Consider the following 26,553-nt stretch of genomic DNA (forward strand, 5'->3'; position numbering starts at 1 on the left):
ATTATCCTTCTACCTCATAACTATTTAAACTATTTAATTGTTCTCTACTACAGTACAATGGTTTCATTTCACATAAACAAACAATGCACACAGTGGATGATCAATCAGTCCAAAACAACCTTAAGGGTTCAAAGAGACAAGGCTCTTCACTCGGTTTTTTCTACCTGTCTGAAGCAGAATTCAAACTCTTAGAACAAAAGAGGTAATTGAACAAACAATAAGTCTGTTTCATTAATTTGTAAAAAAAAATAAGTATCCAGTAATAAAATATATACATTTATTTATTCTGTTGCCTTTCTTGTGGTTATCCTTCCCTAGGACTGTACCTTTTTTGGTTGTGCAGCAGCTAGAGTCACCAGAACCCCAAAAAGGGTGAGTTGCACCACTCCTCTCCTCATGATGGACCGCATTCAAACAGAAGCAGCCGTCTTCTGAACTCCAACAGAGTCAAAATGCACAGTACACACTTTATTTGAAAACATTTTATAGAACATTTTTCCTTAGTCTCCTCCCTCCTGCTCCTCTTTGTTTGAAATTATATTAAAAAAAACAGTCACATGGATAAATCCACCCACCATATCAGTTCCACCTTTTCCCTCCCCCAAAGTAAAATCCAATAGTAAATGTTTTGTGTGGGTGTAATCTATGCTATCGAGAAAGTAAGGCAACTGTCTGAAAATTTACCTTTAATGACTGGGCTTCGATTTTCATTTGTTTGTGTTCTGATTTCTTTATTATGGTTTAGAGGTTCTGTCATTTAGTCCTTTATTACAGGCACTCGTCATGTTCTGTTCGTTTATCTTTGCTCACTATTGTAATTAGGGTCTTGCCATAAGTTTATTTGTCTGTGTTTGACTTTCTAGTTATTCCCTCTGTGTATTTTAGATCTTTCTCTTATGTCAGTGTTAGGGATTTTCACATTTTGTTCTGTAGATCCGTTTGTGTATAGCTCGGCTCTGCCTATGTTATTTATTTACCTTCCCTCAGTCTCAATATTTGCTTTAATCTACAACTGTTTGAGATTCTTCCTGTTAAGCTCACTATTTGTACACTAAACAAATGTACAGTATTTTTGTCTACTTTCTGCTGATGTTGAAAAAATAACATTTTGCAACTGCAATGTCTCCATTAAAGAAATTAGCTTAAAATCATATGTGAAAAAACTTGTTCACGCGATATTATTATATCATCATTATTGTAGCAACAGATGTAAACAGTTAAATGAAATATGTTCATAATTCAGCCATGGCTCTAGCGCCAGAGAAGACGTTGGCGTCTTATTCAGGTGTTGGAGTTAAAAGCCTCTTATACTCTGGAGTGGCTATCAATGCAGCATTTAGGAGATTCTGTAGTCGGTGATTTTACACAAGAGTTATGAATTCAAAATTTTCAAATAACACACAACCTTTTATGAACTGTGTGATGCAATAACATTGCTCATTGTCCAAAAAAACAACATTATCTGCTTACTACTTCCCGTCGTCTTCTTTGTCGTTTTCACCAGTAGTAACATTCTGCTGTTGATCGTGTGACTTGTGTGATGCAAAAAAGTTTGACCAGTTTTGTGAAATACATCTGTTTTGATTAGGCCCAAAATCCACCTGAGCCTAACCCTCTGACTAGAACTATTTTTCATATTATCAGCATTTGTCAAACAACAAAAACCATAAGGTGATTTTTCGACATCTCAGCACACTTTAACAATTATTTCAATTATTTACCTTAATAGATTGTCTCGGTTTAGTTTTGTTAGTCTGACTTCTTTTAAGGATCCATTTATTAGTAAAGTCTTTAATTTGAGTCTTAAAGACTTATATCTTTACATCATAATTTACCAATAAGTAATCTTTCAGAATATTAACACTATTTATTATTTTTTATGTGTGTGTTTTGTTTTTGTAGTGCATGCAGACACTAGATATGACCTAACACCTACTTTGCACTGTTTTTTTGTTACCCCAACAATGCAGGAATCTTGGACATTTTGCTGCTTCCATAAGTCATTCAAATATCAGTCTTTATTGCCCTGAAGTGTTTCAATGAGAAGCTCTTTTGTTTTAGCCAACGTGTCCTTCAGATATGATTAATCATATTTTTATTGTGTAGCAGCTCACAAGAGCAGAATTTGATAAAGTCAGCATGACCTATTAATCCTTTTCTAACTGTGCAATCGTCAAAAGGCAATGTGCAATGAATTTCTGTGATCCTGTTTTTAAAGACAACTTCAATTTTTAGTACGAAGCAGTTATCCAGTAATTCTCTGCTTTTGACAATGAACTGATTCAAACTGATTTTGAAAGTTATGTTTTTTTTGACATAAAAAAAACTATGTTTGACCTCTTAAACTCAGAAGCAAGTAAAAGACCTGAAAATTAATTTATTGATTCTGTTCTTTTATTGGTAGTCTAATGCACACATACAGCCACATTCTTACAAAAGTCCATCTGTGATTGGCTCATCAGGTTGGATGACATTTTTCTCTCCAGGAAGTGCAACCTCAGGGAGCACAGCTGGCCTCTTAAACTCAGAAGCAAGTAAAAGACCTGAAAATTAATCTATGAAGACATTCTCCTCATCCAGTCAGTGGCAGATTGAATGGCACTGATCCAATCAGTGAATCAACCATACTGAAAACAACCAGTTCAGTATGGTTGTGTTTTTATATTTGTGCTCCAGATGTTTTGTGGTCTAGCTTTTGCTCCTGCCAACCTTTGACTTGTTTCTCTCCCATGCCTTGATGTGCTCAGCATCACTCAAGGATTTCATTTTGGAGCCTAATGTCCAGTTTGATTCTGATGCTCTCAAACATGGGAAACCATTTAATGACTAGAGCTATAAAAACTAATAAATGCTTTCCCTTATTCACAGAACAGTATTCAGGACAGACAACATCTGTGTTTAGATTCTCTGTCAGCTGAGCAAACCATTGAACTGTAGAACTATAAGAATAATAGGTTAAAAAAACATGACACATACAAGTTCTAGATCAAAGTAGTTTTGATTCTTATGACAAAGCAGTTTTTTGTTGTAAGAAATTGAGGACATAACAAAGTTTTCCTTTTATTATCCCTCCTGAACTGTCCTTGTTCTTCCAAACTTGGCGGATGTTTGCCTTAGACATTATACCTCAAAATTATGCTGTCTCTAAACTTTACAGAGACCGTAAGTTATTAATTAAAGCTCACCCTGTCAGAAGCTTAATTAATATTTTGTATGTTCATCTGTAGCCATAAAATATTTGCTCAAGTAGTGTTTTTGTTGTATTTTGGCCATCATTTCTTTCTCTAAGTAATCGTTGATCACTAAACCATGGTGCAATGTTGAAAAAATATGATCCTTAAGAATTTATTCGACTGCAAATGAATCCTATTTTTGATCGTTACAAAATATGTATTTGAAATATGTGATAACTTCTTAATTACAAAATAAATCATTTTTCAGACTAATTGTTAATTGTAATTTTGTATCAATTCTGCTATGTTCTGTGCATTTTAACATGGTAAATTAAACCTACCTTGACTTGTTTTTTTGGATTAAGTTGTAGCTTGCAGTTTTTCTGATTTAATTATCATGACTTTCAGTTAAACATGGGCAACAAGAAAATCAGTCAAAGGTCTTGGCAGGACAAAGTCAGCAGGAATAAGCCAACAGCCGACTTCTACGGGTCTCCTAATCCTGAGGTCAACAGCTGTGGAACTGAAAAAAGAGGAAAAAGATCTTTAAACTGCTGTATTTTTCTCTTGCAAAAATGTGTTAATCAAAAGGCAAAAAGTACCGCTGAGCATCAGTCTCTCCTTTTGCTGTCTTCACTTTAGTGTGAGCATCTTGATGAACCTCTTCATACTGCACACGATTTAAAGCTGTACACAAAAACCAACAAGAAAATATTTACAAAACAAAACGTCCACAGCCAACAGTGTGCACTGCCTAAATGGTACTTAAGCAAATGCAAAAAAAGCTTCAAGTAAGACAAATGGATAAACTACAACAGAAATGTCTCTCACCTAAAAGTCCTTCAGTGTCGCCAGCAGATGGCAGCTGTCTTAATACAGGCCAAAGGAATTTCCTCCCATGCTTCTCATGGACTAAGATGACCAAACGCATGTCGCCATCTGTAACTTCTGCTTCGTTTTTACTCCTGTTCACTGTAAATCTAGAAAAGCAGGCAAGAAATGGCTTTTGAAGGCAATTGGTTGCACTAAAATATACGTAAGTGTGAAGGTGAGTAAGGGACTGATTGCCTAATTAGATCTTCATTTATTAAAAAGAAAACAACTTGTAGCATTTTATGTCCACTTTTACTGTTATTTGGTACTTTGTGTTGGACTTTCACATAAAATTCGTATAAAATGCTTTAACGTTTGTTTGACGGCTCTAATGTGTCAAATTGTGAAACTTTAGACCAGCCTCAAGAGCAACTTTCAGATTACATTTGACATACGGTATTTATTTACTATGTTTTCTCTACTAATCACATATATATTCTGCATCTTTGAATCTGCTTGATAAAAGCCTCTTCACATAAGAATGTATTTTGGGGATCAGTAACAATATTGAATTTTTAAATGCAAAGTCACCTTCCAGCTGTGACGTTTTCCGCTCTTGTGTAGTGAGTTATATTTTGTCCCTGCTGAAGGCTGATTCTCTCTGGTTCCACCTTGATATGGAAGTCAGCGCCGACGTGGATGACGATCTCATTGAAGCCACCATTTTTTATTGAGTCCAACACACCATTTATGTAAAGCTCTGAAGAGAAAAGAGGCAGCTCATCTCTATAGTATTACTTAAATTAAAACATGAGACAGAGGAAACTCAGTATCTGTTTAGCTACATTCACACTGCAGTTCTTCATGAAAATTCTGATTTTTATTTTGTTTTAAAGAAGCACCAAATGATACCTTAAATGCCATTTTCTTGTAAAGGTTGGAAAACCTAACTAACGAAATACCTTCCTAACTACTTTAGCATTTATAAATCCTAAAGTAAAGCTTTTTGGTTTGGTCTATCCAGGTAAAAAAAACATCTGGTTTTATCAAACATTTCTTTTTCTATCTCCCAGTTGGAAGAGATGAATAAGTATTGATACGGACCTGTGCCAGGATGATGAAGAAGTTTAACAATTACAGCTCCAACAATGTCAAAGCAGAGTGGATGAGTGTCATTCGCAGTTTTCATCAAAAATCTGTGAGAAACAGGAGCTAACAAGAAAATGGCAGGTGGTGAGATATTAAAAAAACATTTATTATTATTTCCAGAAACATCCTAAATATCAAAAGATTCATGTTTGCAAATTTCCTATTCACTATTCAATCCATATTTAGTTTAGTCACACAACACACAATTTACAACAAAAAATAATCACAGACTTGTCTAGAACACAGCATATCATTAAATAATATTTAAAATAAACTAAAATATTATAAAATAGCACAGCAACACAAAAACACAACATTTCTCCTTAGTATGAATAAATATCTAGGTGTTTAGAAACAGTAAGTGACAACCTGCAACGTCTGAATATCATCAAAAAAAATTATTTTATTATTAGTAAACTTTTAACTTTTAAGCCTTTTGTTCCGTTTTATTTTTGCTTAATTCAGTGTTTATGATGTGAAAGATAACTTAGAATATACATACATACAAACTGTTGCAAGCACACAATGACGTGCACAAAAATTTGTATACAGCAGCTAAGACATGTCTCTAAATTATTTATCAGGGAGGAAAGACTACAGGACTAAAACAAAAGGAATCCTGGTAGAAAACCAGCACGACAGTACCCTTAAACATGCAGCTGTATTTACATTGGACTGCTGTAGATCATAGTTTTAGATCCGGTGATGATCTATTATGTGATAAGGTATTATTGTTCATCTATTCCATTCACATGTGAAACGTGGGAATGACAGGTTTATTTTTTATTTATCAATTTCTTGCCACGAAACATTCCAAATCCACATGTATACATGTGGATTTGGAATAAATTGTTAATTCACAGAATATATAAATGTATATTTTTTTCCTCAAATGATGTCAGGCTGTTAAATTTATAAATCAGTTCAGGTGAATTGGTAAAGGTTAAGGAGAAATGCTCTTTTAAACTGTAACTCAGTGGTTTAGTTTTGCTATTAAAAACTTTCTGTTTAAAGTAACAGTAACTCAATGAAAACCTATGTTTAATAACATATCACATACTTAAAACAATGTTTTCTATAATGTGGGGACATACTTTCAATTTGTAATTATAAATTATTTAAATCGACAAAGTCTTATTAATGATACTATAAGGGTAAAAGAATGGTGGAGGAGCTTACATCCATACGGTGGCCCTGGAATAACTGCATCTTTCCGCAGGATACGATCTAAAAAGAAGGAAGAAAAAAAATTCCATTAGACTTACAGAGTGCTGTATTAGGACAGTCAAAGACGCTATACCATGAAATCAGTCATTCACATTCATGAGCTGGTGGTGGCAAGCTACTGGATTGTAGCCACAGCTGGCCTGGGGCAGTCGGACAGAGGAGAGGCTGCTATACAGCCACCATCGGTCCTTCTGTCCACCACCAGCAGGCAAGTTGGTTGAAGTGTCTTGCCCAAGGACACAATGACAGAGACAGACAGGGTGAGGGTCAAACCGGCAACCCACCTATTGCAAGACAAACTCCTACGTCCTTCATTGTTATCTGACAGTAAATCATACTACATCTTAACTCCGTCCAGATTACCATAAATTATTAGCAATTGCAAAATGTCAGATTTAATGACAGCAAAAGTATTTTAGATATGTTTCAAATGTTTTAGGTATAAAATCAATGCAAAATAGATGATGAGCTCTACTGATTTGATATTAAAATTATTGATTTGGTTCTGATATTTTTGCTGCTTACTTAAAAAGACAGGTCCTCTTGTACGTAACTTGAAAACTTTCTGATGCAGATCATAGCTCCTCATCGGAGACCTGTGATAACTCTGAGGCAGTGCTTCTTCCCTCTCCTTCGGTTTGTGATGGATTTCTGAGCTCTCCCCCTCAGGCTTGGTGACCACCATGGATGTGAGTGGTGTCACAAAGCCGTACGTCAGGGACAACTCCAAAGCCTCTTTATTCACCTTTTCTTTCTCAGGTCCAGATAATAAAAGCCTGTGTATAACAATAATTTATTAATGTGCAGTGCTTACAAGTGGGCCAATAAACATGCTATCCATGGATAGTGACCATAATAATAATAAAAAACATGACCAAAGTTTCTAAAAGATCCAAAAAATTAACTGTGATTAGCTGTAATAACAGGTGCATCCATCTTCCTTATCCACCCATTATCCATTATCATAACTGGATGATGGGTAATCATTCAATCATCCATCATCTTCTACTTGTCCTAGAATAATTTACAAATGTAACAATATCAAGAATTAACCCTCAAAGACATCCGTCTCACATTTACCTTTAAGTGCATCAAAGTATATCATTAATTTGCTTTCAGTTACATTAAAGAATTCAAGATTTGGAAACACGGCTAGTCCTGACAATTTTGTATGGGATGCAAAATTGTTAAATTCTCTATACTGATACAATAATGAATATTAAACTGCAAAGCATAATGAAGAGAAGGTATCACATATAGCACTTACTCTTTCTCTAAAAGCTGTTTAACTGTGAGGTAGGCCCAAACTCTCTGAAGAAATCCATCACTGACCGAAGAATCCACAGAGCCGTTTGTGTTAGAAAATGTTACTTTTTGTTTGCTCTGTCAAAACCAGAAAAAAATGTAAGATCATCATTTTCTTACTTAAATTTTATTGTTTTAAGTTGCACAAATAAATCTTACTGAAATGGCCACAACTTGAGGAGTGAAGATTTCTACATTGTTGTCAATGATCTCACCGGCCACCACGATCTCAGAGCCGTTATAATACTGACTGAAGTTAGTCTTGGTTAGATTGGTTCCACCGACATAGATCATTGTGATATCTGTTAGGAGAGGAGTGGCCACTTCATCATAGAAACCCTGTCAATACATATTATAGAAACAATATGAATGCTTAGTACAGGCAACTGTTTGTTTTGGCAGAAAAGTTTAGAAAAGTTAACAAAACAAGAAACACAGTTCAATCTACCTTAAGCTGCAAGTCAGCATCAGAGTCTTCATAAATCCGTCTTGCTACACCGTTGTTCTGCAGCGACATTTTCTCCAAGAACTCAAACTTAACGTCAAATCCAAAACCAAGACAGTAGAGAGGAAACTTTCCTGCAATCGCCTGTTTTACGTTGGACTGTATTGTGTCAAAATTTGTCACTCCTGCAACAACACACCACAATTTGATACACAACAGACAACATAAAGAGACAAACAGTGCAATGAAATTCCTTTATAACAAAAATAGTGGAAAAAAACAGGAAACACTTTTATTTTCTCGGAAACTTTTTTGAGGCCCATATTTTCATAGTTTACTGTCATTTTGATTATTTAATCAGTTGCTTAAAGCAGCTCTAAAGAATGGATGCTATGGCAGGAAATGTCCTTAACCTGATGTTGGGTCTCCATCTGTGAGAAGTATAAGGATGGAAGCTGAGCCTTCTCTGGGATGTTCATTCAGGATACGGGCTCCTTCCAACACTGCTGCGTTGATGTCTGTACCTGAAAGAAAAACGCAGTGAAGTATTTCACTTCCATCCTGCTGCAATGTTTTCAGTTTAGTGAATAAATTCATCTCACTTCCTCTGTCTTCAATATTCCTCACAAACTCTCTCGCTCCCTCCAGATTTAGAGCAGTGGCTTGAACGAGTTCCGGTTTAAAGTGAATTATTTCCCTGTCAAAACTGATGAGACCAAAGAAGTCATCTTCTGCCAGGTCATTCAAAATACGAAGTAAAGCAGTTCGCGTCTGTGAAGATACAAAGCTTCAGGTTTACATTTAGATTTAGTAAGACACCTTGACAGAGACATCATGCTAACTGTGCTTCATGTCAGTTTTCAAGTTGAGTGGAAGTGGTAATGCAAAATAAAGATTAATACAAAACACTTTACCTGCTCTGAATTATAAATACATCACCTGTGTAATTTTTCTGCCACGCATTGAGCCACTTCGATCGATAACAAAGACAACATTCTTTGGTATTCGTGGAAGACTTGATGGAGCAAAGTGATGGATAAAGTACCCATCAGAAGTCTGGGGAAAGTAAGACCCAGGATTAATAAAAATGCACCAGTGAAAGGGATAAAATATCTTAAAGTCCTGTATTTTAGGTTACACAGTCATGGTAAGACAGCATCTCACTATTGGGGAAAATCCTTCAAGACCTTGGATAGACTGCAACTAGCTAGAGAGATTATGCACTGATTCAAGTACCATGACTTCCTCTCTCATTCAAGAAATAATTTCCAAAAACATGTTGCCAACAAATCAATATGTACCTTAATGTCTCCAAATCCATTGTCTCTGTTGACATCGTAAGTTATAACCAGATCTCCATTCATCCCTTCTTCTCCACAGCTGTCACAATTTTTTTGTTGGTCCACTGTTGGATAGAAATGTACCCATGCCTGCAAAAGCAAGCCAGATTATACCATGTAGTGTTTGGGAGAGGTTACTTTGTGAGATGACTTTTATATAACCATTAGAACCAGCTGTACCTGTTTATCTGCATGTGTTTTAGTGATAGCATTAGCCAAGGCTTTGGTGCTCAGCCCTCCTTTCACATCAACAAAACTGACGCCGGCTTTCTCGTGAATGTGCACATCAGCCTTGTAGTTAGAAAACAAAACAAAGTGGTTAGAAACATTTAATGTAGAAACCTGTCAGCTAGCATCCTCTTAATGGTCGCTCAACAAACCTTGAAGTCTTCGACAGGCTTCATGGGTCGAGCATAGATCTGCAGCTCGTATTTGCCGTGGGTTCGCTTCAGCAGCTCCTCATAGGTGAGTTCAAAGGTGACCTTTTTGTGGGCCGCCACAGTTACAGAGGTTTTAAATTCCTCCATGGTTCTTCCAACAGAGCTGAAACAGAGACATTACCATTCGATTTATCATCACGTTAAGTTATTCATGCTGTACTGAACTATAAAATACAATATAAATTCCAGCACATCTTATGTAGGACCTGCAAGTAAATAAATAAACACTTTTACCGGACAATCCCAGCGCTTTCGCCACGGGACACAGCTCTAGTGTACTGCTCCTGAGCTTGCTCCTTAGTTTTCACAACTCCATCATACACTTGACCATCCATCATCCTACAACACAAACCATTGTTGAAAAGTAGCTTGAATACTCATTTTACTATGATTGTAAATATTCATAGTTGAGGACACAAATTTCTTACTAAGGTCAATGAGAATTAAAAGCATTATTATTGTTAGAAGCACAGAAAATTTACATAAAAATGCATTTTTGGTAGAGGTTTTTACTTTCTTTAAATTTAAAATTATATAAATGCCCCCAGTATTTGGTGTAATTGCCTTTGAACGTGTATGACTTTGGTCAAACAATTTGGGTATTCCAACACAAGTTTCACAATAGTTTACTGTAATTTAGGCCCATTCATCTTGGAAGACCAGGTGAATCTGAGTCAGATGTGTAGCCTGCCTTGTTCACACACATTTTTCAGCAGTAACTCAAAATTATCGATAGGACTCACATCAGGGCTTCATGATGGCCTAAAATAGAAAACTGGTGGTCCTGAAGCCACTTTGTACCTAATTTGTTGCCATTCTTTGGATGACTATAAAAGTGTAAACCCAATTTATAGCTTAGATAAAGACCAATTTCTTGGGCCACATCATATCAACACATTGAGGATTGAAACCTTAGAGGATTATAGGTGTTTCTTTTATCCATTATCCATATGCAATTACTGCAGTGTTATTGTCAAATTTCTAGTTATATACATATAGCAGCCTTGGTGGTCTATGATCATGTTCTGCTATGAGACAAAGACTGGTCCCAAAGTTAAGGAAACATTGTTCCAGGGGGTTTCACAGAGTTTGAATTCACTCAGCCTCTGCCCTACATTCGTTTTGCATGTATACAATAAAGAACAGTTTCTGTGTCTGTCAGAGAGTGCTGCTTGACAGCAAGCAAGCAATAAATCTAAATAGACTAATTCTTGGGATTTTTGCCATGGTGATTCTTTTTGGCGATTAATGTTTCTAACAGTCGCACAAGGAAGCCGTGTTTTTGAGAAGTTGTGCCTTTGATTATCTAAAACATATAAAATCATCTGGGCTAGATGTTCAAAATGATTCAAATCTTGCAATCTTTGAAGAGAGCAGGACATTATATGAATAAATATTAGTGAACAGACATTACTTTGGCAATCCTCACTGATTCAACACTTAAGTTTTGTCAGATTTAGTTTCAGACTATGAGGTGAAAAAAGGTTATTTTGCTTCTTCTAATGTGTCTTTAAGGTTTGATTTGAGCATTTGGTGTTTTTCCACACTCACATTCTGAACCTACTGATGAAGGCATTCTTGGGAATCTGAACATGGAATTCAATTTCTTTTGGTTCGTTCATACGGTTGGCCACACGGCTTGTGATGACGGTGGTGGCATATCGGCTGGTCACAGTGGAGTTGATGTGAAAGCTGTAAATGTCCCAGTCATCCTGTGCAAACACAGATTTTGAAACAAGTTGAGACGTTGACCCCAGTGGTTGACAGAACCAAAGATCAGAAAAACAATGTGTTTTAGGAAATAACTGTCTCAATGGGCATATGATTAAGATTATAGATAATTTATCAAGCATGAAGTCAACAGATCTATTTTCTATATCACACTCAAATTAGATGTCAACATTTAAAACAACACGATTGTTGTACATGTTTATTTTATTATTAGATATTCCCTTCAGTTTCCCTTTTATATTTTTGTTTTAGCTTCATATTTCTGAAGAACTAACCCAAAACTAAGTCCGAATCAAACTAATAATTAAGCCTCACACTAGGCCTTCAGGCTGGATTTATTCATATTGCAAGAAGACTTTGACCTCATGAGAAATTAGATCCCTAGACAGATCATGCACAAAAAAAGATACATTTAAAACATCCTTTAGATTGCAGACTGCAAATCATTTAACATGTTTTTACACACTTAGTGTGTTCCAGATGAAAGGAAGATCCTTTATAGTCTCAATACAGAATAAAGTAACTATTAAAGATATTTAAATAAAGATGTTTATTCTGTTTTCCTGTTGTTGTAAGACAGTACCTTGTTTGGTAGTGACGCAGTCAAAGCCAGCAGAAGCCCAAAGACAGTAAGCAGCACCGAGGCTCTCCCCATGACGACTCGGAGCAGGTTTGATTCTATGAACCTAAAACGGTTTTTCAAGCTACAGCAAAGTCATTGTTTGTGGGTTGTTTTGAGCCCACTGTCTTGCATACATTGCAAAATCAAACACTCCCACACACCAATCCACTCCCTCTGCACGGAAACCGAACTTTAGTGTTACTCAGTGGCAAATATGGCCTTTGCTATTGACAAGAATGTCCAGTTTTTGCACTTTGTCACAGTTTTCTCACGTCAATTTTTGCATCAAAAAGGAAAACGGCATTTTAAAAAATAACAGATTTCGGAAAAGATATTGTGCTGTCAAGGAAAAATTTACTGTTGACTTTTTCAAGTATGTACAGCTTTTTTTTAGAATACTAATTTGACAAACAAGGTTGGCAGGGAGATGGGACAAGTGGTGACAGCAGGCAAAAGCAATAATACACTTAGATTTAAATGCAAGCATTAAAGAGATTAAAGACACAAGGGTCAGGGTAAAGCACAAAAGAAAGACTGCATAGAAGACCCACCCACCCCCCAACAAATAAAAAATAAACATTCAGGAATCTCTGCTTTGGAGACCAAAAGCTAAGAAACACTGTTATGCCGCTCACCAGGAATTGTGTCATTTATTTTATTGGAAAGCATAAACACTGATGAAATTACAATTGAACTACGTAGAGTGTGTCTGGGGTCTGTGTTTAATCAATGTAAGGAACATTAATTAGTTTCTATTCGACTGCAAATGAATCCTATTTTTGATCGTTGCAAAATATGTATTTGAAATATGTGATAACTTCTTAATTACAAAATAAATCATTTTTCAGACTAATTGTTAATTGTAATTTTGTATCAATTCTGCTATGTTCTGTGCATTTTAACATGGTAAATTAAACCTACCTTGACTTGTTTTTTTGGATTAAGTTGTAACTTGCAATTTTTCTGATTTAATTATCAGGACTTTCAGTTAAACATGGGCAACAAGAAAATCAGTCAAAGGTCTTGGCAGGACAAAGTCAGCAGGAATAAGCCAACAGCCGACTTCTACGGGTCTCCTAATTCTGAGGTCAACAGCTGTGGAACTGAAAAAAGAGGAAAAAGATCTTTAAACTGCTGTATTTTTCTCTTGCAAAAATGTGTTAATCAAAAGGCAAAAAGTACCGCTGAGCATCAGTCTCTCCTTTTGCTGTCTTCACTTTAGTGTGAGCATCTTGATGAACCTCTTCATACTGCACACGATTTAAAGCTGTACACAAAATCCAACAAGAAAACATTTACAAAACAAAACGTCCACAGCCAACAGTGTGCACTGCCTAAATGGTACTTAAGCAAATTCAAAAAAAGCTTCAAGTAAGACAAATGGATAAACTACAACAGAAATGTCTCTCACCTAAAAGTCCTTCAGTGTCGCCAGCAGATGGCAGCTGTCTTAATACAGGCCAAAGGAATTTCCTCCCATGCTTCTCATGGACTAAGATGACCAAACGCATGTCGCCATCTGTAACTTCTGTGTGCTTTTTAATCCTGTTCACTGTAAATCTAGAAAAACAGGCAAGAAATGGCTTTTGAAGGCAATTGGTTGCACTAAAATATACGTAAGTGTGAAGGTGAATAAGGGACTGATTGCCTAATTAGATCTTCATTTATTTGAAAAAAAACAACTTGTAGCATTTTATGTCCACTTTTACTGTTATTTGGTACTTTGTGTTGGACTTTCACATAAAATTCGTATAAAATGCTTTAACGTTTGTTTGACGGCTCTAATGTGTCAAATTGTGAAACTTTAGACCAGCCTCAAGAGCAACTTTCAGATTACATTTGACATACGGTATTTATTTACTATGTTTTCTCTACTAATCACATATATATTCTGCATCTTTGAATCTGCTTGATAAAAGCCTCTTCACATAAGAATGTATTTTGGGGATCAGTAACAATATTGAATTTTTAAATGCAAAGTCACCTTCCAGCTGTGACGTTTTCCGCTCTTGTGTAGTGAGTTATATTTTGTCCCTGCTGAAGGCTGATTCTCTCTGGTTCCACCTTGATATGGAAGTCAGCGCCGACGTGGATGACGATCTCATTGAAGCCACCATTTTTTATTGAGTCCAACACACCATTTATGTAAAGCTCTGAAGAGAAAAGAGGCAGCTCATCTCTATAGTATTACTTAAATTAAAACATGAGACAGAGGAAACTCAGTATCTGTTTAGCTACATTCACACTGCAGTTCTTCATGAAAATTCTGATTTTTATTTTGTTTTAAAGAAGCACCAAATGATACCTTAAATGCCATTTTCTTGTAAAGGTTGGAAAACCTAACTAACACAATACCTTCCTAACTACTTTAGCATTTATAAATCCTAAAGTAAAGCTTTTTGGTTTGGTCTATCCAGGTAAAAAAACATCTGGTTTTATCAAACATTTCTTTTTCTATCTCCCAGTTGGAAGAGATGAATAAGTATTGATACGGACCTGTGCCAGGATGATGAAGAAGTTTAACAATTACAGCTCCAACAATGTCAAAGCAGAGTGGATGAGTGTCATTCGCAGTTTTCATCAAAAATCTGTGAGAAACAGGAGCTAACAAGAAAATGGCAGGTGGTGAGATATTAAAAAAACATTTATTATTATTTCCAGAAACATCCTAAATATCAAAAGATTCATGTTTGCAAATTTCCTATTCACTATTCAATCCATATTTAGTTTAGTCACACAACACACAATTTACAACAAAAAATAATCACAGACTTGTCTAGAACACAGCATATCATTAAATAATATTTAAAATAAACTAAAATATTATAAAATAGCACAGCAACACAAAAACACAACATTTCTCCTTAGTATGAATAAATATCTAGGTGTTCAGAAACAGTAAGTGACAACCTGCAACATCTGAACATCATCAAAAAAATTATTTTATTATTAGTAAACTTTTAACTTTTAAGCCTATTGTTCCGTTTTATTTTTGCTTAATTCAGTGTTTATGATGTGAAAGATAACTTAGAATATACATACATACAAACTGCTGCAAGCACACAATGACGTGCACAAAAATTTGTATACAGCAGCTAAGACATGTCTCTAAATTATTTATCAGGGAGGAAAGACTACAGGACTAAAACAAAAGGAATCCTGGTAGAAAACCAGCACGACAGTACCCTTAAACATGCAGCTGTATTTACATTGGACTGCTGTAGATCATAGTTTTAGATCCGGTGATGATCTATTATGTGATAAGGTATTATTGTTCATCTATTCCATTCCCATGTGAAACGTGGGAATGGCAGGTTTATTTTTTATTTATCAATTTCTTGCCACGAAACATTCCAAATCCACATGCATACATGTGGCGTCTCACTTCCGGTCTGATACTTGGTTTTTACATGTGAATTTTCTGTCAGTGTAATCTAAGATCCTCCTTCCCCCTCAGACACACACACACACACACACACCCCACACACACACACCTGACATTCTGTAAATAGCAGCAGATTAATTAATGTCCATCTTTTCAAGACAGGATTGATGCTGTATTCTAGTCCTTTCAGTGTTTGAATATTTTCACCCCCTTACTTTTTCTCCTTCTTCTCTGCTCTTTATTTACATTGTTTTTAGTTTAAGTTTTACAGCTTAAAACAGTTTCTAGATTATATTTCTGCTGCAGAAAGCCAGCAGTAAAAAAAATATATATTAACTTGCTAAATTGTTACTGTGCATTGTTATAAAATGTTTTCTTTTAAAAACCAAAGTAAGAAAAACAAAATAATGTCAAAAATAATTGTAAAAAGAGTAGATGTACTTTACCAAGTGGAGGGTAACTGTAACGTCTTGTAGGAAAACCATCATCTGTGAACCAAATGTTCATAAAGTTATTCAGCTGTTCTGGTCTAATAAAGCTTCAGTGTAAAGAGAACTAGAATATTTTCATATTTTATGAGCACTGAAGATACAGCAAAGAAAATAACAGTAATATGAACCTCTGTTGACTCTGTAGAAATAAAATCTCTGTTCACTTCACAAATGAATAGTCTCAGTGAGAAAAAAAGAAAAAATCTTACACACTTCTTAGTGATTAATGAGGAGAATTATATTGAGAGGGCCAGGTTTCGTAAGCAGCGTAAGAGTACATATCATTGACTTAATGATAAAAATTGTCAAAATCAAATGGGTAAACTCACTGATGTTTTAAATCAGATAAAACATCTAATGTTTTAGGTTAGTTAGGATTTCCAAAACTATTAAAACGCAGAATATATAAATGTATATTTTTTTCCTCAAATGATATCAGGCTGTCAAATTTTTAAATCATTTCAGGGGAATTGGTATAAGTTAAGGAGAAATGCTCTTTTAAACTGTAACTCAGTGGTTTAGTTTTGCTTTGTAAAACTTTCTGTTTAAAGTAACAGTAACTCAATGAAAACCTATGTTTAATAACATATCACATACTTAAAACAATATTTTCTATAATGTGGGGACATACTTTCAATTTGTAATTATAAATTAATTAAATCAGCAAAGTCATACTGATGATACTATAAGGGTAAAAAAAAAGAGGAGGAGCTTACATACAAACGGTTTCCATTCAAACGGTGTCCATGTCCGAGGCCCTAAGAAGAAGAAAGAAAATTAAAGCTGCGAGCAGCCTCATACTGCCCTCGCAGTTCAGCGCCGCTCCGGCCTAATGGCCACCGCGGGGTTTCCAGTACCGCCACCCGCTCGCCACCGCAGAAGCTGTCACAAATTTTCCCACCAGTCCATCAGGCGATACACATGAATGTGTTCGTCAACGCTCCCCGACGACTCACAAAAACTCTGGTGCAGATCGTTCGATGTAGCAAGGAGATGCAGCGGATATATTAACTTAGGGGGCTCAGTGGAGTCAAATTACATTTCAATGCTGTTGGGCTCTTTAGAGGTGAACAAAGGTCTTACATATCGAGTTTGGTGCCAATCGGATCACCCATGTGTGATTTAAAGACAATGGCATGAATATGGCGAGGGACTGATATTCGCCATTTGGCCACACCCACACGGTTCAGCCAGCAGCGAGCATTGGCAGAGTTAATCATCTTATCATTTTAAGTCAGTTTACACATGATTAAACCCATATAAATAACAGAGAAAATGTCAGACATACTGCAGGAAAACCAGGTGACTTCCTGTTTGAAATGGGCGTGGCTAAGGTGATGTCATCAATTGAACATGACAATGTGATCAGGACTAGTCTGCAGTGAGACATATGAAGTCTGATGCAGCTGTGATCTTGTATGTATAAGTTATTGAACCTTGATGTTTCCTGGCGAATAGTCAAAGCTTGACACTAAGCCACGCCCACATGCTTTGATGTACGAGAAATCCTCTGATAAATTTTGACCTTTGATCCCTCAAGTGTCTGCTGAGTGATTCTCAAGTGTGTATGTGAAAAACTGTAGGAGGAGTTCGATCAGATACGACGTCTATAAAAAAAAGAAAATTACGGATTTGATCCAAAATGGCCAACTTCCTGTGATACTTGCGCTATGACAATAATTGTAATTTCTGAGCGTCTTGGTGAGATCTGCAAGTGTACCAAATTTCATGTCTCTACAATGAAGTAAGGGAATAGCAGAGGGTCTTTTGAAAGTTGACAGGTGGCGCCGTTGAGCCTTATCTTTTGCAATTTTTGCGACGACCTTAAAATACATTAATTTTAAACATGTTGTATGCGTCCGCCAAGTTTGGTGATTTTTTGAATATGATAAAGCCCCCAAAAAGCCCCTTCTTTCGGAGAGAGAATCGTAAAAATAAGAAGAAACAGTATGGAAACAATAGGCCTTCGCAGCGCCTTGCTGCTCGGGCCTAAAAAATTACATTACAGTGCCACCATTGGTCCTTCTGTCCACCACCAGCAGGCAAGTTGGTTGAAGTGTCTTGCCCAAGGACACAATGACAGAGACAGACAGGGTGAGGGTCAAACCGGCAACCCACCGATTGCAAGACAAACTCCTACGTCCTTCATCGTTATCTGACAGTAAATCATACTACATCTTAACTCCGTCCAGATTACCACAAATTATTAGCAATTGCAAAATGTCAGATTTAATGACAGCAAAAGTATTTTAGATATGTTTCAAATGTTTTAGGTATAAAATCAATGCAAAAGAGATGATGAGCTCTACTGATTTGATTTTAAAATTATTGATTTGGGTCTGATATTTTTGCTGCTTACTTAATGAGGCAGATCGTCCCGAAAACGACTTGATAAATCTCCGACGCTGATCATAGCTAATCATCGGAGACCTGTGATAACTCTGAGGCAGTGGTTCTTCCCTCTCCTTCGGTTTGTGATGAATTTCTGAGCTCTCCCCCTCAGGCTTGGTGACCACCATGGATGTGAGTGGTGTCACAAAGCCGTACGTCAGGGACAACTCCAAAGCCTCTTTATTCACTTTTTCTTTCTCAGGTCCAGATAATAAAAGCCTGTGCATAACAATAATTTATTAATGTGCAGTGCTTACAAGTGGGCCAATAAACATGCTATCCATGGATAGTGACCATAATAATAATAAAAAACATGACCAAAGTTTCTAAAAGATCCAAAAAATTAACTGTGATCAGCTGTAAAAACAGCTGCGTCCATCTTCCTTATCCACCCATTATCCATTATCATAACTGGATGATGGGTAATCATTCAATCATCCATCATCTTCTACTTGTCCTAGAATAATTTACAAATGTAACAATATCAAGAATTAACCCTCAAAGACATCCGTCTCACATTTACCTTTAAGTGCATCAAAGTATATCATTAATTTGCTTTCAGTTACATTAAAGAATTCAAGATTTGGAAACACGGCTAGTCCTGACAATTTTGTATGGGATGCAAAATTGTTAAATTCTCTATACTGATACAATAATGAATATTAAACTTCAAAGCATAATGAAGAGAAGGTATCACATATAGCACTTACTCTTTCTCTAAAAGCTGTTTAACTGTGAGGTAGGCCCAAACTCTCTGAAGAAATCCATCACTGACCGAAGAATCCACAGAGCCGTTTGTGTTAGAAAATGTTACTTTTTGTTTGCTCTGTCAAAACCAGAAAAAATGTAAGATCATCATTTTCTTACTTAAATTTTATTGTTTTAAGTTGCACAAATAAATCTTACTGAAATGGCCACAACTTGAGGAGTGAAGATTTCTACATTGTTGTCAATGATCTCACCGGCCACCACGATCTCAGAGCCGTTATAATACTGACTGAAGTTAGTCTTGGTTAGATTGGTTCCACCGACATAGATCATTGTGATATCTGTTAGGAGAGGAGTGGCCACTTCATCATAGAAACCCTGTCAATACATATGAAGGCTTAATACAGGCAACTGTTTGTTTTGGCAGAAAAGTTTAGAAAAAGTTAATGAAACAAGAAACACAGTTCAATCTACCTTAAGCTGCAAGTCAGCATCAGAGTCTTCATAAATCCGTCTTGCTACACCGTTGTTCTGCAGCGACATTTTCTCCAAGAACTCAAACTTAACGTCAAATCCAAAACCAAGACAGTAGAGAGGAAACTTTCCTGCAATCGCCTGTTTTACGTTGGACTGTATTGTGTCAAAATTTGTCACTCCTGCAACAACACACCACAATTTGATACACAACAGACAACATAAAGAGACAAACAGTGCAATGAAATTCCTTTATAACAAAAATAGTGGAAAAAAACAGGAAACACTTTTATTTTCTCGGAAACTTTTTTGAGGCCCATATTTTCATAGTTTACTGTCATTTTGATTATTTAATCAGTTGCTTAAAGCAGCTTTAAAGAATGGATGCTATGGCAGGAAATGTCCTTAACCTGATGTTGGGTCTCCATCTGTGAGAAGTATAAGGATGGAAGCTGAGCCTTCTCTGGGATGTTCATTCAGGATACGGGCTCCTTCCAACACTGCTGCGTTGATGTCTGTACCTAAAAAAGAAACGCAGTGAAGTATTTCACTTCCATCCTGCTGCAATGTTTTCAGTTTAGTGAATAAATTCATCTCACTTCCTCTGTCTTCAATATTCCTCACAAACTCTCTCGCTCCCTCCAGATTTAGAGCAGTGGCTTGAACGAGTTCCGGTTTAAAGTGAATTATTTCCCTGTCAAAACTGATGAGACCAAAGAAGTCATCTTCTGCCAGGTCATTCAAAATACGGAGTAAAGCAGTTCGCGTCTGTGAAGATACAAAGCTTCAGGTTTACATTCAGGTTTAGTAAGACACCTTGACAGAGACATTATGCTAACTGTGCTTCATGTCAGTTTTCAAGTTGAGTGGAAGTGGTAATGCAAAATAAAGATTAATACAAAACACTTTACCTGCTCTGAATTATAAATACATCACCTGTGTAATTTTTCTGCCACGCATTGAGCCACTTCGATCGATAACAAAGACAACATTCTTTGGTATTCGTGGAAGACTTGATGGAGCAAAGTGATGGATAAAGTACCCATCAGAAGTCTGGGGAAAGTAAGACCCAGGATTAATAAAAATGCACCAGTGAAAGGGATAAAATATCTTAAAGTCCTGTATTTTAGGTTACACAGTCATGGTAAGACAGCATCTCACTATTGGGGAAAATCCTTCAAGACCTTGGATAGACTGCAACTAGCTAGAGAGATTATGCACTGATTCAAGTACCATGACTTCCTCTCTCATTCAAGAAATAATTTCCAAAAACATGTTCCCAACAAATCAATATGTACCTTAATGTCTCCAAATCCATTGTCTCTGTTGACATCGTAAGTTATAACCAGATCTCCATTCATCCCTTCTTCTCCACAGCTGTCACAATTTTTTTGTTGGTCCACTGTTGGATAGAAATGTACCCATGCCTGCAAAAGCAAGCCAGATTATACCATGTAGTGTTTGGGAGAGGTTACTTTGTGAGATGACTTTTATATAACCATTAGAACCAGCTGTACCTGTTTATCTGCATGTGTTTTAGTGATAGCATTAGCCAAGGCTTTGGTGCTCAGCCCTCCTTTCACATCAACAAAACTGACGCCGGCTTTCTCGTGAATGTGCACATCAGCCTTGTAGTTAGAAAACAAAACAAAGTGGTTAGAAACATTTAATGTAGAAACCTGTCAGCTAGCATCCTCTTAATGGTCGCTCAACAAACCTTGAAGTCTTCGACAGGCTTCATGGGTCGAGCATAGATCTGCAGCTCGTATTTGCCGTGGGTTCGCTTCAGCAGCTCCTCATAGGTGAGTTCAAAGGTGACCTTTTGGTGGGCCGCCACAGTTACAGAGGTTTTAAATTCCTCCATGGTTCTTCCAACAGAGCTGAAACAGAGACATTACCATTCGATTTATCATCACGTTAAGTTATTCATGCTGTACTGAACTATAAAATACAATATAAATTCCAGCACATCTTATGTAGGACCTGCAAGTAAATAAATAAACACTTTTACCGGACAATCCCAGCGCTTTCGCCACGGGACACAGCTCTAGTGTACTGCTCCTGAGCTTGCTCCTTAGTTTTCACAACTCCATCATACACTTGACCATCCATCATCCTACAACACAAACCATTGTTGAAAAGTAGCTTGAATACTCATTTTACTATGATTGTAAATATTCATAGTTGAGAACACAAATTTCTTACTAAGGTCAATGAGAATTAAAAGCATTATTATTGTTAGAAGCACAGAAAATTTACATAAAAATGCATTTTTGGTAGAGGTTTTTACTTTCTTTAAATTGAAAACTATATAAATGCCCCCAGTAATTGGTGTAATTGCCTTTGAACGTGTATGACTTTGGTCAAACAATTTGGGTATTCCAACACAAGTTTCACAATAGTTTACTGTAATTTAGGCCCATTCATCTTGGAAGACCAGGTGAAACTGAGTCAGATGTGTAGCCTGCCTTGTTCACACACATTTTTCAGCAGTAACTCAAAATTATCGATAGGACTCACATCAGGGCTTCATGATGGCCTAAAATAGAAAACTGGTGGTCCTGAAGCCACTTTGTACCTAATTTGTTGCCATTCTTTGGATGATCATGAAAGTGTAAACCCAATTTATAGCTGAGATAAAGACCAATTTCTTGGACCACATCATATCAACACGTTGAGGATTGAAACCTTAGAGGATTACAGGTGTTTCTTTTATCCATTATCCATATGCAATTACTGCAGTGTTATTGTCAAATTTCTAGTTATATACATATAGCAGCCTTTGTGGTCTATGGTCATGTTCGGCTATGAGACAAAGACTGGTCTCAAAGATAAGGAAACATTGTTCCAGGGGGTTTCACAGAGTTTGAATTCACTCAGCCTCTGCCCCACATTTGTTCTGCAAGTGTTATATTTCTTCTCATAACTTAACTATATGAACTCAACAGAACCTCAGTGGAACGTGACTTAGTTTAATAAACATTTTTCCCAAGAACATAGTGAGATCAATGCGCTGATACCACATTTGGTATTCTTCCACATACAGTACAGACCAAACGTTTGGACACACTTTCTCATTAAATTCAATGAGAAGGTGTGTCCAAACATTTGGTCTGTACTGTAGTACACAAAATAGTGCCATTGAATAATGTATTGTTTTATCACATACATAACAATTCCTCCCATCCAGCTTTGACGAACCAAAAATACATTTAGCTAAATGTTATAATCCAATAAACTTGCTCAAACAGAAACATGACAACTATTTAGATATCTGCAACACAAAAACAGGTTAGTTACTCTTAACATTTAAACTGCTCCTATATACATAAACAGGTAATCTACAAATTCAGTCTCTGAGGTGCTCTGCGATTTCTCTCAGGATAACGTCTACCTGTTTGACCAGAGTCTATGGTGCTCTGTGTGGAAGGTTCAGCTGTTGGCACACTGGTGGTTTCACATGAACTCTGAACCCCAGAAGATGTAGCAAAAGTGAACTCTTCTGAATCTCGAGATGTAGATGTGTCCTCAGGTTGCTCTAGACTTTTGTGGATCTCCACATCTAGAATCTGATCAACATGTCTACGCCAGACAGAGTTGTCTCCAACATTTATGTTGTATGTCAAAGGTCCTGTCTTTGACAGAATTGTGCCAGACTGCCATTTCTGACTTGGGCATCTATAGTCCCTGGCGAGTAGTTTTTGTCCAATGTCAAAAGATCTGGTTTTGTTCCTTCTTGTTTCCACCAAGGAAGGCTGTTTGTCCTCAACATTCTTCCGAATGTCCGGTTTCAACAGATCCAAACGAGATCTCAAATTTCGTCCCATGAAGAGCATTGCAGGTGTTTGCCCAGTTGTTGCATGAACGGTGTTTCTGTAAGCCAGTAAGAAGTTGTCGATTTTCAATTCCAGAGGTCTCCCCTCTGTCCGGCTGGCTTTCATGGACCTCTTGAATGATTGGATGAACCGTTCAGCTTGTCCGTTCGTTGAACTGTGATAAGGAGCTGAAGTGATATGTCATACACCGTTGTTCTTAAGAAAACACTGGAACTCCTCTCCAGTAAACTGACGGCCATTGTCACTGACAAGCTGTTGAGGCAGACCTGTGCGGGCAAAAAGTGATCTAAGGGTGTTGATTGTGCTGGCTGTTGTTGCATGCTTTACAGGAAAAATTTCTGGCCACTTTGAGTGAGCATCAACCACAATCAGGAACATTTGGTCCATAAATGGTTCAGCATAGTCTATATGGATGCAGTGCCAGGGGGTGGATGGCCACTCTCACATGTGTACAGGTGCTGGCTGGGGCTGGTGCAGTGTCTGCTGGCAACCAGTGCAAGACTTAGCTATTTCACAGTCTATGCCTGGCCACCAAACATAGCTCCTAGCAAGGCTTTTCATCTTAACCACACCCAAATGTCCATTATGTAGTGAATTCAGTACCCTTTTACGTAGTAGGGGTGGTATTATGACACAGGTTCCCCACATTACACATCCTTGGCAAACCGATAGCTGTTCTTTGCGGCTGGAGTACGCAGAGAACTGAATGTCAATGGTTTTCTGAAGTCATCCTCTACTTTGTTAGCCAGCCAGTACTGTTCAACTCGCTCCACATATGTTGTCCAGTCCTCTGTGCCGTTTTCAAAAATGTTCATTTGTCCAACGCCTCCCGACATTTTCGTGTGGTGTTTGTTACTCACTTTCTCTCTGTAGGTCGTTAGCTAGCTTCTCATAGCTTAACTATATGAACTCAACAGAACCTCAGTGGAACGTGACTTAGTTTATTAAACATTTTTCCCAAGAACATAGTGAGATCAATGCGCTGATACCACATTTGGTATTCTTCCACATAGTACACAAAATAGTGCTATTGAATAATGTATTGTTTTATCACATACATAACAGCAAGTATACAATATAGAAAAGTTTTGTGTGTCTGTCAGAGAGTGCTGCTTGACAGCAAGCAAGCAATAAATCTAAATAGACTAATTCTTGGGATTTTTGCCATGGTGATTCTTTTTGGCGATAAATGTTTCTAACAGTCGCACAAGGAAGCCGTGTGTTTGAGGAGTTGCCTCGTCCATGTGTGCCTTTGATTATCTCAAACATATAAAATCATCTGGGCTAGATGTTCAAAATGATTCAAATCTTGCAATCTTTGAAGAAAGCAGGAAATTCTGTGAATAAATATTAGTGAACAGACATTACTTTGGCAATCCTCACTGATTCAACACTTACGTTTTGTCAGATTTAGTTTCAGACTATGAGGTGAAAAAAGGTTATTTTGCTTCTTCTAATGTGTCTTTAAGGTTTGATTTGAGCATTTGGTGTTTTTCCACACTCACATTCTGAACCTACTGATGAAGGCATTCTTGGGAATCTGAACATGGAATTCAATTTCTTTTGGTTCGTTCATACGGTTGGCCACACGGCTTGTGATGACGGTGGTGGCATATCGGCTGGTCACAGTGGAGTTGATGTGAAAGCTGTAAATGTCCCAGTCATCCTGTGCAAACACAGATTTTGAAACAAGTTGAGACGTTGACCCCAGTGGTTGACAGAACCAAAGATCAGAAAAACAATGTGTTTTAGGAAATAACTGTCTCAATGGGCACATGATTAATTATTCACTCTGTTGCTATAGATAATTTATCAAGCATGAAGTCAGCAGATCTATTTTCTATATCACACTCGAATTAGATGTCAACATTTAAAACAACGCGATTGTCGTACATGTTTATTTTCTTATTAGATATTTCATTCAGTTTCCCTTTTACATTTTCGTTTAAGCTTCATATTTCTGAAGAACTAACCCAAAACTAAGTCCGAATCAAACTAATAATTAAGCCTCACACTAGGCCTTCAGGCTGGATTTATTCGTATTGCAAGAAGACTTTGACCTCATGAGAAATTAGATCCCTAGACAGATCATGCACAAAAAAAGAGATAAATTTAAAACATCCTTTAGATTGCAGACTGCAAATCATTTAACATGTTTTTACACACTTAGTGTGTTCCAGATGAAAGGAAGATCCTTTATAGTCTCAATACAGAATAAAGTAACTATTAAAGATATTTAAATAAAGATGTTTATTCTGTTTTCCTGTTGTTGTAAGACAGTACCTTGTTTGGTAGTGACGCAGTCAAAGCCAGCAGAAGCCCAAAGACAGTAAGCAGCACCGAGGCTCTCCCCATGACGACTCGGAGCAGGTTTGATTCTATGAACCTAAAACGGTTTTTCAAGCTACAGCAAAGTCATTGTTTGTGGGTTGTTTTGAGCCCACTGTCTTGCATACATTGCAAAATCAAACACTCCCACACACCAATCCACTCCCTCTGCACGGAAACCGAACTTTAGTGTTACTCAGTGGCAAATATGGCCTTTGCTATTGACAAGAATGTCCAGTTTTTGCACTTTGTCACAGTTTTCTCACGTCAATTTTTGCATCAGAAAGAAAACGGCATTTTAAAAAATAACAGATTTCGGAAAAGATATTGTGCTGTCAAGGAAAAATTTACTGTTGACTCTTTCAAGTATGTACAGCTTCTTTTTAGAATACTAATTTGACAAACAAGGTTGGCAGGGAGTTGGGACAAGTGGTGACAGCAGGCAAAAGCAATAATACACTTAGATTTAAATGCAAGCATTAAAGAGATTAAAGACACAAGAGTCAGTGTAAAGCACAAAAGAAAGACTGCATAGAAGACCCACCCACCCCCCAACAAATAAAAAATAAACATTCAGGAATCTCTGCTTTGGAGACCAAAAGCTAAGAAATACTGTTATGCCGCTCACCAGGAATTGTGTCATTTATTTTATTGGAAAGCATAAACACTGATGAAATTACAATTGAACCACGTAG

The 26,553-nt window shown here is 36.9% G+C and overlaps 2 protein-coding genes across 6 annotated transcripts in view; both read right to left on the reverse strand.

Moving 5' to 3' along the window:
- LOC114135305 (inter-alpha-trypsin inhibitor heavy chain H3-like) overlaps positions 1-12,410 on the reverse strand; it is a 49,923-nt gene extending 37,513 nt beyond the window's left edge. The window contains exons 1-19 of one of the 5 annotated variants that reach the window (XM_028002479.1): positions 12,207-12,410; positions 11,444-11,604; positions 10,127-10,231; positions 9,833-9,995; positions 9,633-9,743; positions 9,414-9,542; positions 9,052-9,168; positions 8,715-8,883; positions 8,526-8,636; positions 8,116-8,297; positions 7,827-8,006; positions 7,630-7,745; positions 6,888-7,138; positions 6,315-6,362; positions 5,091-5,198; positions 4,578-4,746; positions 4,005-4,153; positions 3,776-3,860; positions 2,373-3,696 (exon numbers count right to left, since the gene is read on the reverse strand). In XM_028002479.1, the coding sequence (XP_027858280.1) occupies positions 3,582-3,696; positions 3,776-3,860; positions 4,005-4,153; positions 4,578-4,746; positions 5,091-5,198; positions 6,315-6,362; positions 6,888-7,138; positions 7,630-7,745; positions 7,827-8,006; positions 8,116-8,297; positions 8,526-8,636; positions 8,715-8,883; positions 9,052-9,168; positions 9,414-9,542; positions 9,633-9,743; positions 9,833-9,995; positions 10,127-10,231; positions 11,444-11,604; positions 12,207-12,278 (2,541 nt within the window). In that variant the 5' untranslated portion in view covers positions 12,279-12,410 and the 3' untranslated portion in view covers positions 2,373-3,581. Of the gene's footprint in view, positions 1-326; positions 479-2,372; positions 3,697-3,775; positions 3,861-4,004; positions 4,154-4,577; positions 4,747-5,090; positions 5,199-6,314; positions 6,363-6,887; positions 7,139-7,629; positions 7,746-7,826; positions 8,007-8,115; positions 8,298-8,525; positions 8,637-8,714; positions 8,884-9,051; positions 9,169-9,413; positions 9,543-9,632; positions 9,744-9,832; positions 9,996-10,126; positions 10,232-11,443; positions 11,605-12,206 lie in introns of those variants that run through there. The other 4 variants (XM_028002476.1, XM_028002478.1, XM_028002475.1 and 1 more) reach the window with 4 other exon arrangements.
- Positions 12,411-12,579: 169 nt separating this feature from the next.
- Positions 12,580-26,015, reverse strand: LOC114135307 (inter-alpha-trypsin inhibitor heavy chain H3-like). The gene is made up of 20 exons (XM_028002482.1): positions 25,814-26,015; positions 25,036-25,196; positions 21,706-21,810; positions 21,412-21,574; positions 21,212-21,322; positions 20,993-21,121; positions 20,631-20,747; positions 20,294-20,462; positions 20,105-20,215; positions 19,695-19,876; positions 19,419-19,598; positions 19,223-19,338; positions 18,481-18,731; positions 16,838-16,879; positions 16,077-16,118; positions 14,742-14,849; positions 14,230-14,398; positions 13,657-13,805; positions 13,428-13,512; positions 12,580-13,348 (listed from the first exon to the last, which is right to left on the reverse strand). Exons 1-20 carry the CDS (start codon positions 25,883-25,885, stop codon positions 13,234-13,236), a joined length of 2,577 nt encoding a protein of 858 aa, XP_027858283.1. The 5' UTR covers positions 25,886-26,015; the 3' UTR covers positions 12,580-13,233.
- Between the last annotated feature and the right edge of the window lie 538 nt (positions 26,016-26,553).

Source organism: Xiphophorus couchianus, chromosome 20 (assembly GCF_001444195.1).
Source record: "Xiphophorus couchianus chromosome 20, X_couchianus-1.0, whole genome shotgun sequence".
NCBI classification, from domain to species: Eukaryota; Metazoa; Chordata; class Actinopteri; order Cyprinodontiformes; family Poeciliidae; genus Xiphophorus; species Xiphophorus couchianus.

Bases quoted from the DNA above. Each gene is read 5' to 3' on its own strand.
- LOC114135307 (XM_028002482.1), bottom strand. From the start codon at position 25,885: ATGGGGAGAGCCTCGGTGCTGCTTACTGTCTTTGGGCTTCTGCTGGCT. The intron at 20,748-20,992 runs GTACATATTGAT...TACTTTCCCCAG, and splicing joins ATGGATTTGGAGACATTAAG to ACTTCTGATGGGTACTTTAT. The intron at 19,599-19,694 runs GTAGATTGAACT...ATGTATTGACAG, and splicing joins ATGCTGACTTGCAGCTTAAG to GGTTTCTATGATGAAGTGGC.